This window comes from Solanum tuberosum, unplaced genomic scaffold (assembly GCF_000226075.1).
Source record: "Solanum tuberosum cultivar DM 1-3 516 R44 unplaced genomic scaffold, SolTub_3.0 scf00048, whole genome shotgun sequence".
Lineage (NCBI taxonomy): Eukaryota > Viridiplantae > Streptophyta > Magnoliopsida > Solanales > Solanaceae > Solanum > Solanum tuberosum.
Window position 1 is genome coordinate 430182 of NW_006238976.1, and position 17215 is coordinate 447396.

Here is a 17215-nt window from a genome sequence, read left to right on the forward strand (position 1 = left end):
GATATTGACCAGCAAATGGCTCAAAGTAACAATGTTGGTTCAGCTTCTCGGTCACATGATCGAGAAATGCAAATTCAACGTGAGGAAATTGTCCGTACTATGTGGGAGGATTATATTAAAGACTAGTACACTACAATTTATGTTCAATTTTTTTTATTAAATTAAAGTTAGATGAAACAATTACTTAAGTGGAGAACAAATAATTTTGTAATAATTTATTATGCGATTTTATAATTTTTGTTTACTTGATAAGATTGAATAAACAATTGGGGCTATTTTAATAGTTTTATAACTTATGGGCTTTTTATGTTTATGAGAAATATACAGCACAAAAATTACATATCGCATGTCCAAACAAACCTTCAATTTCATCTCATGATACCATATCATGATATCATATCGCATGGCCAAACGGGCCCTTAATACGAAACGTGATTTTCTCTTTTATTAATTATCTATGATGCAAATTTTAGATATCGAATGGTTATATTATAAATGAGGTGATGCTTATGTTGGAAGTCCCATCAGTGTTGGATGGTGCAATTAGTCTTTTTATATGACATTATACTATCATTATTTCTTGAGATAATTTTTGGTTTGAGTTAGATCAAATTTTAATTTATTAAATAGTATATATCATGGTATCTAAACTCATTTCAATTCTTTGTTTACTCAATGTTTGGCCCTCGTATGATATTGTTCACACTCTACTTATCTGGCCTAGCTATGCATACTTGCATAGTCTTGAATTTGGCCAAAAGTTCATTTTTATATATACTTATTTCAAGTTTGTGTACTCTTTTAGTTTTCGAAGGAAAAAAAAAGATATTTAAGTTAAATATCGACTATTAAAAAGTGATCAAGATAATTGCAACAAATCAGAAGTAAAATTAAACGAGAACTACTTACTCATTCACTAAATGAAGCTTATAGCCTTCTAGTAAGAGTACAACACACACTTCAAACTGAGTTAACCCCCACCCACTCTCCTCTAAAGGAAAAAAAAACATTAAACATGAAAAGAGTGATTCATTTTCAAAAGGGAGATTTGTATGCTTTTGAAGAAGCAAGTCATAGATACAAAGAAATCGTATTATGAATTTTCTAATAAGAGCACATGGGAAAAGTTTTGACTAACAACTTAGATTCCCACATAGGGAAATGCCCTATAATGTAGTGTAATTAAAATGAGATTCTTGAAAATTTTCCCATTCATAGACCATTATTTGTTCAACTCTCAAAGCTGGACCAACTCATAAGTCATATGTATGTGGATGCATAAAAATATGCTTATTTTTAAAGATTAAGTAATTGAGGCAATTCTTAGCTTTGAAGATGTTGCTTCTTCTTTAGTGTGTTTATAAATGTCATTTTTTACCACTAAAGAATTTGATTCAGTTATTTTTTTAAAATTTAAATTCTGAATAGACAACGTTTATTTTTTAATAGGATCTTTATAATACAAATTCACATTAGTCAGATGCTCTTTTGAATCATCACCTCACTCATTTAAAAGTTTAACGCCTAACGAGCTACTATATACTATATACATTTTATTATTTCTACATTAATTGTGTTTGAAATTGAACATTGGGTTTGATGAATCTATTTTAATGCCTCATTCCCCCCTTTGACTTGCATTGAAAGCCATGCAATGTACTGCTTAATTGGGACAGGAAGAAAGAAAATATTGGGGAATCCAATGGGTTGAGTAATTATGCATGTTTTCTTTTAGAATGTTCCCACAATAACAAATACTCCACCCCTAGTTGATTTGTTTTCATATATTTTAAAATTTTAATGAGTAGAGTTATTCAAGTATTGTGTAATATGAAATAGCAAACACATTATAATTAAATTAATCAAGATATGTACAAGTTAACCCAAACATCAATTCTAAACAATCAATATTGATATGTTTAATGTATATTCAATAAAATAAGTAGCGGTGTATCATTTATAGTATCAATTTGATCAAGAAAAAAAAGTTTCAGGATATTCCGAACAACATAGTTCATTTATAATATGTGTATATATATATATCTATATTTCTTTTCTAAATAACTATTTGTGATTAAAGGTTTTCAAATTCATATAATTTTGTAAAGATTCACTACTCAATAACAGTAGTAACTAGTTATTTTTTACTATAATTCTTTCACATGGTACAAGCAATCTTTTTACATTGAGCATCAGTTTTTTTTTTCTTCAAAATTAAAATAATGGATCTTTTTTTTAAAATAAAAGATAAACTTATAGATTAAAAAAATATTGAATGCACGTTTGGGATCCCGAATCATATCTTTGGAGAGAATTTGAAAATTATGATCCAAATCGCATGTCCAAACAAAAGTTGAGTCACCATTTAAAGAGAACATGCTTCAACCTAGCTCAACTTAAATATGCAAAGAGCCTCAAATAGTTGACTGCATGCATATATTGAGGAAATAAACTTCGGATTAATAAAATAAATAAATATATAGGACTCCACTCCATATGCTAATGGACAATTTTCATAGTTTTTCCACTAACTTTTTATATATAAATCCACAAAATCTGAAATTTCAAATTAAAAAGTTGTATTTTAAAATGAAAGCAACACAAAATGGAGCCATTCAATACTACCATACTTCAATCATTGCCACTATTTTTATGTGGGAACCCCAGATCTTGCATTGTACCCTTCTTTGAAATTAATTAGTTTTTTTAAAAAATAAAAAATTAAACTAAGGTTTTAATTTTTGGAATCTTTCTATCTTTTTTTTTCAATTATAATAATCATCCTTTGATTTGACTAATCTACTATATTGCATCCACAACCACCTTTCCATGATGATAAATTATGCCCTTTTAGTTATGCAAATTATTGAAGGATATATAAATTAATCATCCTTTGATTTTCTTATGAATTAAGCCTCTATTATACTTATATCATTTGTCTACTTTCTAGGAAATACTAGTTTTAATTAATTATAATAATTAAACTACTATTTCTTGTAATCTAACTTCATTAAGATAAAAACAAAAGGAACAAGAAGCCAAAATTACTAAACCAACTATATATTTCCTATGACAATAATGCCTTTTAATTAAATCTAAGATTGATATATTATTTGTTGGCCCTCTATTATTGATAAATTCTTATTATAATCATTATAATATCTGACTAAGCATATTAAACCTTCAATTTTATGAAGTAAGCACTTTTAGCCCATTTGCTTGTATTATTCACAACTTTATCTGAAATATTAATCGTTCCATCCTCCTGTGTTATGTTAAACTTTAAATTTTACTTCATATTCGTTAATACTATCATTCTATAAAGTCAAATATAACTTTTTTTTTACTCAAAAAGACCAAAACACATATTTTAATTAATTAAACGTTAAATATATTGTCGAATAAAAAATCACAAGGATTGAAAACAAAATATACCAATTACTAAGTGTTATTTATCCCTTAAATCTAATTTGAAAGGCAATATAAATAAACTATTAAGTAAATCAAGCAAGCACATAAAACAAAACAAAAAGAAGGAAGAGTTGATTAAAGAAATGAAAATGTAAAAAAAAAAAAAAGCAATTTGGTTTATCTAGTCATAAAGTCACTAATTAAATAGCTTAATCTCAAAAAATCAACATAATGCTCAGAGATTACCAAACCCAACCCTCCAATTCTGTGGGTGCTAACTGCTGATTGGGTAAAAATTAAAAGAATATTTATAATATTAAGTTCATATCATTTAGTACCTAAACAAACATGTTCAGTATCTTTTAATGCTAATCTCCAAAAAATTAGGCTTTTTAAGTGTTGGTTAAAGTGAATAATCATTATTTATATAATCAATTGCCCTACCACTAACATAAAATTATGCATGTATCTGCTGAGATCATCTCTTACGTATTGCAATCCACAATTAATTTTAGCATAAAGATTAATTAACTTAATTTAATTATTAACCTTTTTTCAATTCATTCTACTAATGTTGGACAAAAAAAAAGGAGGCAACTAGCTCCATTGTCTTTGGAACAGTTCCCTAATCCTTAACTAAAATGTCTTTAATTAGTGCTTATTATTTAAAGAAATGTTAGTATTGGACAGTGACAGATTCAAAATTTTAAATATCGTACGTTTTAAGTTAAAAGATCAAATGTATAATTTATTATTTTATGAACATTGATGAGATCCATTTAAGATCACTTTTTTTAAAAGTGAAGGGTGAAGGACATATAAATTATAATCATCTTCGCTTTGAAAGTAAACATTTGTCATTCAATCGACTCTAGCTAGTATCTTATGATAAGAAAGGAAAAGAGAAAAAGTCATTATGTTTCATACATAAAATTGTGTATATAAAGAAGAGTTTGTCCTTCTTCAAAGAGATAAAGTCGTGTGAAGATACTTAGGTATTCAAAGATTAAAAAAGCGTATAGTAATCAATAAATACTTCATAGAATTGAAAATAAATTTAGATTCAAAGATTTTCGAATAAAACAACCTTCTAAGATGTCTTCACCTAGGACATTAGAAAAGGTGAAAAAGAGTTTGCTTTGTATTTAACTTTATTTTTACTTTATTATTCTAACGTTGATAAGATCATTCATTTATGATTTAACATAACCTTATAATGACATAACTTTAAAAGTGAAGGAGGAGCGAATTATAATAGCTAGATACATAAGCATTCAAAAACTAAAAAGGGTATAGTAATCAACGAAATACTTCGGATAATTGAAAATAAGTAAAGATTCAAAGATTCTCAAATAAAATAATTTTCTTAAATTCACCTTCACATAAGACATTAGAATAATCGCGAAAAAGAAATTTGTTAGGTAGTATTTAATTTTATTCGATTCTAAAACTTGTGATTGAACCTTGCCACTACATTAACATCACTGTTAATGACTAGTTCTTTGTACCCAATCAAGGGATCAATGAAATCAACAATACAAAAACATTGATTTGATTTAACCAAACCATGATTATTATTTTTTACACTATGCTCGTGGGGATATATCATGTATATAGCTGTTTGATTTATAAGAAAATTATATTGGTTTAGTGGATTGAGCTGTCACTAAATTATTTTCTCTATGACAAGACTTTAGTGTTAGGTTGGCATCAATATAATGCCATGGCCAATTTCCAATGTAAAAGGAGGATTAACATTTCCCTTTTTCTTTTAAGCAAGTCAACCAAAAAAAAAGGAGAAAAAGCAAATTAATACTTTCTTTGTTTCATGTTAGTTGTCGTATTTTTCTTTTACTCGTTCTTTAAGAAATTATAAATAAAAAATATTTTTTACAAAATTTTCCTCAACTCTTTCGATGTAATTTTAAAGGCAAAACAAAAAATTTCAAAATTAATTCTATATTGATTTTGTAAATTGACAATTATTTTGGGAGGAATATTTTAGTGATGTCGACAAATAAAGACAACTAATATGAAACGGAGGAAGTAAATAAGAACATAAAAAAAAGCAAGTTATTCACTTTATCTTAATTTCAATATGAGGGCCAAGTTAAAGCAAATTTCCTTTTTTTCTTCTTTTGAAGAATTTGAAGCTATAAATTTTGAAATTCATTTAATAATATTTCCTTTATTTTATCACATTATTGTTTAAATTGCCTACCAGAAAGTTATATGATGACTCCTTTGCTGAATTGTCTAATCTGTTTTTACTTTTTTTTTTTGTTTTAATTATTTCACCTGTAAATTAAGTAGTGGGGAAGTTTTCATGATTTTATTACTATGCTTTGGGTAAAAAGCAATTTAATCATCAAACTCCTTGATTTTGTATTTTTCTTTTTTAACTAACCTTTTTTTTTTTTACTTTAGTTAGTTGGAGATATGACAAATGAACTAATTTGGAAAAATTTCTGGTAAAGAAAAACCACATGAAATTTGGTTAATGAGGAAAAACATGGGTCATTTCAAGAAATTATTTAAACCATTTCAATTTAGATAAAAAGGGTAAATAGTGGGATTTGAACTTAGTGAATTCAAACTATGTAAAAATTTGGTTCGAACTCATAAAATTGAAACTCTATAAAAAAAAATTGAGTCTGTATATTCCAAATTATGCCGGATATATCTGAATTTTAAAGATTTTCGTATTTAGTAATTTAGTCTCCAATAATGTATATGCATCCTTACCTTACCTCGTGCAGGTAGAGAGAAACATACTGCGGAAGTTTAAAAGACTAAAGGGTCATAAGAATAACTTATGTTCATTTATTAAAGCAGAGGAATCATCTTACTTTTACTTAATATAGTAAGCTGTTTACAATTTAGATCCATACATGGTCTATGTTATCGAATTCTCCAAAAATGCACTATTTTTGCAAAATCCGATACACGCTTGACGGTTTTTTAAGAGTCCGAACAACATAGTTCATGGTAATATCACTTGATATGGTACAAAAACCTTATGAAATAATACAAACATGAACTATCAGCAAACCACTGCAGCTTATTTTAACAGAAGAAGAAAATAAAACTCAATGATGTTTCATTTGGCTATTCTACTTGCTCATTAGCAGTCAATCTTCAAATCTTCAGGCCATCCAAATTCCTCTAGAAGTGCCAGTACAACGCCATTTGACCATCCGAAACCCGTCTGCATTCAGACACAAGTATTAGTCATTTTAAAAGAAACATGGATTTAGTGTGCTCAATATGATGTCTAGTACAGTCAGAGCCGAAGGCAGAATTTTGAGTTTATAGGTCCTGGATTCATTAAAAGACAACTTAATGAGTTCTGGATAATATAGGGTCTGAACCAAAGCTATTGGGTTTTGCCAAACCCGCAAGTAGAACTATAGCTCTGTTCCCGAGTTCAGTAACACTTGTCCAACTAGGATTACATCTCAAAACTTTCTGGATTTTCGAGAGTAGAATGTTTTTATAGTACGATTCAAAGTATACGTAAAACCTTGTAACATAGCTATAACATAACATATTAGTGAAACCAAAAGTTTTGAGTATGCAAATGTTATCTATATCACTTGGCAACTAGTCACTTTGACAACTAATATTTCTCCTTGAACAGGGAGAGCTCTAGTACAACAAACTGTTAGAATTGTGTGTAAATGTTAAAAAGGGCAGTCCGGTGCACTAAGATTATGCTATGCACGGGGTCCGAGGAAGGGCTGGATCACAATGGTCTATTGTAGGCAGCCTTACTCTGCATTTCTGCAAGAGGCTAGAACTGTGTATAAATGTAGATGAAAAATAATTTGTTAATGAAACAAGCCATTTGCTTTTCCAAGGAGATTAATCAAAATATTTGTTAACTAATATATTTCAGGTGCCAAAATTGCGTCATGCACTTACTTGGGACATATATTCACCACCACCTCCATATGCTCCACATTTTGTGACATCATATTTTTCATGCATAGCACCGGTTTTCTTGTAAGTCACATAGTTAGTTCTTAACCAGCGAATAGCAATGTCTTTTGCTAAGGTTCTTGCCTCTTCTAGTCCGGACCTTAAGAGACCTTCAATGATTATGTGTTGAAGGGGGGGCCAACCATTCGGAAAATCCCTGTTGTAGACAAATATGAGAGATCAAAGATTGAAAGGCACTGTAGTATCATGAATTCTTTCCTTTATTTCAGTGAGAGTTAAGATAAGCAACGTACCATTGCTGTCCAGTATTAGACAAGGTCATTGCAATCCCTGCAGGCTGAAGTAAGCCCGAGCTCATGAGACTTTGAACTACTTTCTGAGTTGTGATATTATTATCTTCAATCATAACAAAGCAAAAACATCATTATATGCTCAAGTAGTGATGTCTATATCGATAAATATCACTTAGAAAGTCTACTGATTTTGGGACCAAAACAAGACAAGACATTGGCTTATTTCTTGAAAAACTAATAAGAACATCATGGACAGTCCAAACAAGTCCAGGGTCAAAATTTTAGCAGTTTTACGAGGGCAACTAACTCTATTAGAATTACCCGATGAGCGGTGATAAGCTTTGCATGTGTTTTAAGTTCAGTTTCTTCCTTTCTTTCTGAATGTTATAGGTATTAGCTTTGTAAATGTATCGTTCAGATGGTTGGAGCTCGGTTTGACATACAAAGTCCTACAATTCCACAGAGAATGGGAGAGTACAGAGGAAACAGTATTACAGATAGATGCAAACCTGAACAAGAATTTTCAGTCCACAGCGGAACAAAATTAGAGGCAAATGACTTCTTGTTCTGGTGCAAATCTTCCCATTTATAAATATCCTAAAATCACAAATAAACGAAACAAAACTTAGAATGCTTTAGTTTTTCAAAGTGAGAAGACATGCACAAGACTTGATGCAAGATATACCACCTCAGATGTGTCGCTGTTGGTAAGCCAGTAATCAAGCCATTGCCCCATCTCTGCGTTCCAAAAGATACAGTTTATAGCCTTCTGTCTATTTTGAGCAGCTTCTGTGAAATGTGAAGCCGTGCTACTTTCTCCAACAAGATTTGCTAGAAAGGCTATGTCAAGTTCCATCTATTAGACAAATTTAAAAGCCAGGTTATATGCAAGTTCCCATTTCTAAGGCATAATTTTCAGAGATTCTACAAATTACCTTCAGAAGGAATGCATTCAAATCAACTGGTAGAATTGATGTTGTACTAGTTGTTGTCAGATCAGATCCGTTGCTGCAATAGAAGTTAAAACCAGTCATTCTTTGTATTATCAAACTATAATGAGAATAAATGAACGATAACACTGCTTTGTAATTTCTGAAATGTGATACCTCATCCATCTTGAACTGAAATCCCATCCACTTTCAGCTGCTGATGCCAGTTCACGGTATAATTCTCTTTTTTCACATATATTTGGGAGTACGGAAGCTGTTTTACTGTCCTATATCAATTAAAAAGTAAAAGAAGAACCTGTAATTTACACTTGTACAACGGTCATGATAAAACCAAGTCAGGAATATGAGTTGCGGAGCCTTACTATAGTTGACGATTCTGGACGGGGCTTATTCCACATAGCATAGTACCGACTCAAGCTGTGGTTTGATCCCTGAGCATCTTGAATAGTCACCTTATGTATTCCTTAAACAAACAAATAAGTGGACAATGACAAATGAGTAAAGTCTTCCCCGTAGGCTTCCAACAAAAAGCAATTCAGCCAGAAGAACCATAACAAAGCCTAAAAACTATAGTAAATTCACAAGAAAGGCATCAGACTATTTAATAGGAACCGATAAAAAACAAGATAGTACCTGAATTCCAAAAATGATTCTCCTTGAGCAAAGCAGGAAGGGATCTTCTAACCAAATTTAAATCACCTGTCTGATTGAATATGTCAACAATCATCGTGGCCAGGACAGGAGGCTGACTGAACATGTGAAACATAAGATACAATAAGAATTTGCATAGCATGAAAAGAGAAAATAGATGACACTGGATTTCTCATATAACAGTAACTTACATACAGTCAGTCCTAGTAAGGTTTTTCTAGCCACTAACCACACCCCACCCTCACCCCTTAAAAAAACAACAGAAATACTAGGGAGAGCACAACTTGCAGTAAAAAAAAGACCGAAATACAAGAGGACATCCTGATTTTCCAGAAAAATAGTTAAGATATGAAAGAGATAAAATTACTCCCTCTGCAAATTCTTCTTTTTTGAATAATAATGGTAGCTTGCGCGCAGCTCGACTAATTCCACCAAGTACTTGCTACGTCCCACCAGCATAGATACCGATAACTCTATCCACCAAGGCTTGGACAGATGGAAAAAATCATCTAGAGTTTTTGCCTCTTGAGATTTATACCAAAGACCTCAGGTTTTCAACACATTTTATTGACCACTAGGCTACACCCTTAGGTGTGTTCTTAGTTATTACCACCTTCTGCAATATTTTATGTGTGTGATTCAATTAGGGTCAAATTCAGTAGTTAAACTGGCTTGCACGTTCTATTGGTTCTATAAACAGAAAAATTTCACCATTCAAAGTTGGTTTTTGAAATGCCCCCAAAATCCGAAACTTTTGCATAAAGGCAATACATACAAGTTAAAGCATCTTAAAAGCTGTAAGTTTTATGAATCAATGTGTAAGAATGCTTGCCTTCTGTTACTGTAGTATGCTCTTGCACCGTTAAGAACATAACCAAATTGATCTATCAGAGAAACCAGATTAGTCACAATCCCTTTTGCAGTTTCATACATTTTGCCTGCTAACAAACCCCTGCATTACAACAAATATGTTTAATGCATAAAACTTTCTCATAGAAAAAGAGAACTATTAGAAGGACACAAACTCCAGGAAGTATCGCAGTATGCGACGTTGCAAGCATCATCACTTCATACAAAACACTTAAGGATGAGACTGATGTTGTTCAACTAGTTAATTTGAGTATAGAACAAAGAAAAGATTACTTACAAGTCAAAAAGGAACATCTCAAGTATTCTATATATAATAAGCCACAATGCAACTATGATTGTAACTATCTTGTTAGCTTTCAACCAAAAGCTAACAAGATTTTTAGTTACATAGTTAAATAATAAATATGTCATTTCTATATATATTTATTAATAATGCAACTATGATTGTAACTATCTTGTTAGCTTTCAACCAAAAGCTAACAAGATTTTTAGTTACATAGTTAAATAATAAATATGTCATTTCTATATATATTTATTAATAATGCAACTATGATTGTAACTATCTTGTTAGCTTTCAACCAAAAACTAACAAGATTTTTAGTTACATAGTTAAATAATAAATATGTCATTTCTATATATATTTATTAATAATGCAACTATGATTGTAACTATCTTGTTAGCTTTCAACCAAAAACTAACAAGATTTTTAGTTACATAGTTAAATAATAAATATGTCATTTCTATATATATTTATTAATAAATATTCTATATATAATAACTCTTCAAATTTTATCGGTGACACATAAATTGGACAAATGAAATAATATATATTATTTGAAAATTACTTAGAAAGTACAATAATTTACAGTAATTAACAATAGAATATTTTAAAGACAAAAAAATTTGATTGAATCTTGAAATTTTATTAGTACCACATAAATTGAGAAAGAAGAAATAACCTTTATTATTTCAAAATTGCGTAAAAGATATTACAAATCATACAACAATAATTAGCAATTTAGAATGTTAAAAGACATAAAAAACAGGACCCTTATCAATGGATTTGCAAGTTTCAGCTTTAATCATATTCATAGACATAGTAAAAATCATAAAAATTATAGCTTTACTCATGTTGTATAACAAGTTAAAGGGTTCAATACTGATGCCATAACTAAATTTATGTGAAGAAAAAAATGTTTTTTTTTTGTAAGAACAGAGAAGGCCGGCAATCGAAATTTTTGCAGGTGTTATTAATTGAAAAATAATAATTAATGGCTATGTTATTACTCAGAAAAGATTCTTGATTTTGTGTTGTTTGATCTATAATATTCTTACTCCAAATAGGAACATGATTTAACTTTAATGCACTAATATAAATTTGGAAAAAGATCTGAAAAATATTTTAATTTTGGTTGAAATTGCTGTTTAATAGTGTATTTTTTACCTCCTGAATTATTTAATAGTGTATTTTAAAAGTATATATATTTTAAAGGTATATATTAAATAGTGCAGGGGTAAAAGGTCTTTTCCAAAGTTTGGTATCGTAACAACAATTTCGGTTAAAGTTCGAATATATTTCAGACCCTTTTCTCTTTAAATTTTTTAACCCTAAAGAATAGTGTAATTATCGGTTACTAAAATATTAAATACTTAAAAATGATTTTTTTTTATTTTATAATGATTCTCGATTCATAGTGGGAAGATGACAAAAGAAAGCATATGTAAAGAGTCTTTAAGTTTTCAACAAAGTTAGGCTAAATTTAAAATTCTACCTTCTAATCATCTTTCTCCACCTGTTAAAGTATATAATGTATCTTAGTATAACATTAATATTAAGAATCTTTCAGAAATCATTGAAGTTTTATATAAACTCCAAGAACTAGTTCAATGCCAGCAAATATATTGGATGGTATATCATAAATGTGCTTATAAACAACGCCTATTGACAAAAAATAACAGCTCGATGCATGAATCTTTCCATGTTCATACAAGATGTGAGTAAAGACCGTGGACAATTCCAATTTATGCAAGGAAGATCATTTACTTGATGATTGATATAAACATCATTAATTGAATGGAAAAGGGTCATATTTACCCTTGAACTCTTAGAAAAGGGTCATATTTACCTTTTGTCATACTTTTTTGATATATTTGCCCTTACCATCCAATTTTGGATATATATTTGCCCTTATACAGTTAACTTATTATGCACCATTTTTATTAGTCTATGTGGCGCCTACATGGCTCCATGTGTATATACTTTTATTATAATAAAAAAATTATTTTCTATTTTGTATTATATCTGACCCATTTGTAAAACCTGACCCAACCAATGTGAAGATCCATTAATAAAATCCGACCCAACTAATGTGAAAATCCATTAGCTCTAATTTCATTAACCATTAGCCCTAATTTTTCACTTTTCTTCAACAAAATTTGATTCCTAACTTTCTCTGTAGATTTTGCACTCACTCTTCCTTCCTTTCTTCCTCATCTCTGTCATCCACAATCGAAGTTTTCTTCTCTCTGTTGACGAAGGAAGGTGACTTTTGACGTCGGTGCTCTAATCTTATGCTTTTTTGTTTTCCGACTTGCGGTGCAGAATGGATAAGCGTGGCTACAAATTGCGTATCCTTTTTTGAATTTTGCTATTCATTCTATTTATTTAACTTAAATGTGCGTTAAGTTTGAATTTTACTGTGATGTTATGATTCATTGTGAAATTTTTGTTCAGATTTTGGAAAGATTCCAGAAACAAATACCATACAAAAAAGCTAAAGAGATGATTTAAGAATAGAAATCTTATATATTGTTGGATCTCTCTCAATCAAGATATGAATGCCTTTTCTCACTGTATGAAGCGTTCATCTAATATTGTGACATCAAGATGATGGGTATAAAATTAGGGCTAATGGTTAATGAAATTAGGGTTGATGGATTTTCACATTAGTCGGGTCGGATTTTATTAATGGGTCTTCACATTGGTTGGGTCAGGTTTACTAAATGGGTCAGATATAATACAAAATAGAAAATAATTTTTTTATTATAATAAAAGTATATACACATGGAGCCATGTAGGCGCCACATAGATTAATAAAAATGGTGACATGATAAGTTAACTGTATAAGGGCAAATATGTACCTTAAGTTGGATGGTAAGGGCAAATATATCAAAAAAGTATGACGAAGGGTAAATATAACTCTTTTCTAAGAGTTCAAGGGCAAATATGACCCTTTTCCGTTAATTGAATTCATAGCTTGAACTCGTGCACAAAACTATAGTCACATAAAAATAGTTTTACCGTTATTTCAAGATTTCGCTTTTGTTATTCCTCATTGACTGTAGATGAATGGACTTGTGTCATTTTAGGATAAGTGTAAACTCTATAGATTAAAAAATAGGGAAAATTAGCAATTTAGTCATAATAACTAACATAATTAGTCAAAATAATAGCACTTTAAAATATTTATTTAAAATGGCAGAATGACAATATTTTATAAAATAATATGTATTCAGATTTTAGTATTTTAAATTAATTTTATTTATGGAAAGAGTCCTATATTGGACCAAATTATATACCAATAACCGTTTAAAAGTGAAAAAAATAAAAATTAAACCAATACCATTAACCTTTTTTCATCACCATTCACGTTTCTTCCCCACCTTTCACGTTTCAAGTTTATCTTTCTTCAAGGTAATAAACTGTTGTTCATCAAGAAATTTTCTTTATTGTTAAACGAAATCTCTTTATTAATTCAAGTAGATTTCTCGATTGGTAAGGTAATTTCCATTATCCATTTTGATTTTTTTTATTTGATGTTTAAATCACCGATTCTATACATTACAGATTTTCAGTCGAATTTTCCAATTTTTATGTGATTTTGTTTAGTTATTCATCAAATATTTTCAATTTTGGTAAAGATAATTTCAATTAGGTATTTAGATTTCTTTTGATTTGTTTTCAATATCACTGTTTCTGGTTTATATTTCTCATTGTTCATATTCCGGATTTTCCGTCATTATTCTTGATTTTTATGCAAGTTTGTTTACATATTCATCTAATATTTATGTATTTCGATTAGTTATTTAGATTTTTTTTTACTTGTTTTCAATATCACCGTTTATGGTTTCGATTAGTTGTTTAGATTTCTTTTGATTTGGTTTCGATTAGTTGTTTAGTTGTTTACATATTCATCTAATATTTATGTATTTCAAATTTTTAGTCGATTAAACAATTTTTTTCGATATTCTTCTAATTTCGTTTTAATATATCAAAAAGTTTTACATTTTTTGTTTTTACATTGTATTTCAATCTTAATTAGTATACCAACATGTTTGTATTTCCTTCTTAATTTGTATTCATCCTAACTGTATGCTAACAATTTTGTATTTTATTGGGTATTCATTCTGTATTTCAATCTCAATTTATATGTGAACAAGTTTGTATTTCTCTTTTGTTTTGTATTCAACCTAATTGTATACCAACAAGTTTTGTATTTTATGTGTCCACTTTACCTTTCAAAGTCAATTTGTATTTCAAATAAAGAGAATATTTAATTCTTTTGTATTCACAACTTTATATTCAATCTCACTTTGTATTTATAACTTTGTATTTTCATCTCACTTTTGATATTCAATATTGTTTTATTCAACATATAGTTCATGATCGATTAGTTACATCAACTTAATGTGATACAAATTATTGTATGCATTCAAACAAAAAAAACAACTACTAAACTAAAGAAAAAAACAATTTCATTGGTTATACATCATAATTTGGATACAAAATACCCGGAAAAAAAACTATAAATCCCAATACATACAAAGATTTCACTGATTCAATCAGAAAAAAAACAACACTCTTGTACTCGATATATACGAATATCTCATCCAAACAAAAAAAAATCGAAAAAAAAATACCTTATTGTTTTTGGATTGTTCACTGGATACGACAAAATTACAGTCGTCAATTTTGAAAAAAATTGTTTCAAAAATAAGACGTATTCAACTTGAAGAAGCTTTGAAAGTGTTATCAGATGAATGATTCGGAAGACAAACTAAATTATTTTAAAATTTTTTTTGATGTTCTTAAGAAGAAAGCAAAAATAACGCTCGACAGAAAGATGGTTATTTATGCTCTTTTCAAAACGTAACTGATTTGTATTTAAAATCTTTTTTACCTTTTTTGAATTTTTTTGTTCCTTGATTTTCTCTGTTCTGTTATTAATTCTTTGTATTCTTTCAAATTAATCAAAATAAAATAAATACATAACTAATCCCTTAACAAATTAAAATAATGACATTTTTAATATATAATGAAACTGTTGCTAAGGAGTCTCACTAAATGCTAAAATATTGCTGTTTTGAAAATTTTCCCTAAAAAATATAGTAAAAAAACAAGAAAGGCTATGCAAAACAGCCCCTCTGTGTCCTCGAGAATGGAACAACAGTTACATGTAGCAACGGTTGACCAGAAAACCAGGTTTATTGATCATGTTAAATTAAATTAGTCCATGAAAATATGACTCATCCAATTCTTTCAAATTTAAACGGGTCATTACTGCTACGGCAAAATCAAGTTTATTGGTCGTGCCTAATGATTGTAAAATTAGTCACAAAAATATATTCCGACCAAATCTGCTGTTCAATTCCGTTGTTCCAAAAGTTGGATTGATATGTAGCTCTATAAAGAACCCTGTCAAAATAGTTTTTTATTTGATATGTAATATCTAATCATAATAAAGATTGCTTAGCACAACTCAAATAACTTTGAACGGATTAATAGCCTGTTCATTATTTTACCTCTCTTAGGAGCTCCCACCTTTTGCTCTCTTGGTGACTCAAACTCACAACCTTCACATTGAAAGTGAGGGTGTTTATCATCTGAGCAACTCTTGTTAACTCAAATGAACAGTTTAATCAATCCAAATTCAGTTCAACTCATCCATTTAATTATAGGTAACAGATAACCATAAAAGCAGGCTTACTGGCAATGCCAGCAGTAAAAGATAACAGTCACTGAAAAGCAGGAAACAAGGCCCCTGGTTTACTGCTAAAAAAAGGTCTATAAAGACTTGAACAAAATATAATAAACTGATGAAACTGAGGCATGCCTTTTTATTTATTTAATTATAGTATAAATAAAAATAAACTCTCATGGAAATTTTTAAAAGAAACTACTAGTAATTCTCAAAACTGAAAGCAATTTACAAAAATGGAAGAAACTTCAACTTCATCCAACAATGCGAAAGCCAAAGCCAGAGTCAGAGTTTGTATAACAAGAAAAAAGACTTTGAAAGATAAAAGAGCTAAGTTGTATATTATTCGTCGATGTCTATACATGTTACTATGCTGGAAGGAACGTGTTGATTAGAATGATTGTACCATACTCCGTGCAGAGTCTACCCAAAGGTTCAAGTCAGATCGAAGGAAGTGCATGCATTTTAACTGCCCTGTATTTGCCATTTTTCTAATTAGGCTGAATTTTGTAATGTAGGAAATAGGGAGAGTACTGCTTAATCCAAGTACTATAACTTCATCAAGTGTGAACTGTGTATTTAGATTAGGATTTTTTTTTTACATCATTTCCTAGTCATGTATAGTGTTTTGTAGCTTATTTTCACATCAAAATCCTATGAAGTTCTGAGTTGAAAAGGCGATTAATATATACACTTGTTTTACCAAGTTTCTGGGAGAAAATAAGTGTTTCGGAGAGTAGCAAAAACTGTTTTTCGAGAGCATTCGCAACCATGAAAGACCAATGTAGGAAATCCTCCCTGCAAAAAATAGGCTTTACTTCTCCATCCGTTCCATATTAGTTATTCAAGTTATTAAACATAGTTATCCTTCTTTGGAAAAAAAAAATACAATATGATATAAAATAATTTAATATTTGCTACATTAAGAAACAAGAAAGCGCATCTGGTGTAGTGGTATCATAGTACCCTCCCACGGTACTGACCGGGGTTCGATTCCCCGGATGCGCAATTTTTTTTTTCTTTTTTGTCCCTGTTTATTGATTTCCTCGATTCGTACGCAAGAACATATTAGTAAAAATTCATATAATCAATCTTTAACTTGATTGATTTGAATGGATAG

At 29.6% G+C, this 17215-nt stretch overlaps 1 protein-coding gene and 1 non-coding gene across 2 annotated transcripts; one reads left to right on the plus strand and one right to left on the minus strand.

The window, feature by feature from the left end:
* Positions 1-6226: 6226 nt before the first annotated feature.
* On the minus strand, positions 6227-10366 carry LOC102579182 (probable trehalase). Its single transcript, XM_015307117.1, has 10 exons — positions 10080-10366; positions 9230-9345; positions 8959-9059; positions 8753-8862; positions 8582-8654; positions 8335-8502; positions 8156-8243; positions 7647-7749; positions 7336-7549; positions 6227-6619 (listed from the first exon to the last, which is right to left on the minus strand). Exons 1-10 carry the CDS (start codon positions 10178-10180, stop codon positions 6536-6538), a joined length of 1158 nt encoding a protein of 385 aa, XP_015162603.1. The 5' UTR covers positions 10181-10366; the 3' UTR covers positions 6227-6535.
* Positions 10367-17032: 6666 nt separating this feature from the next.
* Positions 17033-17103, plus strand: TRNAG-CCC (transfer RNA glycine (anticodon CCC)). Its single transcript has one exon. It is a non-coding gene; the product is annotated as a tRNA-Gly (tRNA).
* The last annotated feature ends 112 nt before the right edge of the window (positions 17104-17215 follow it).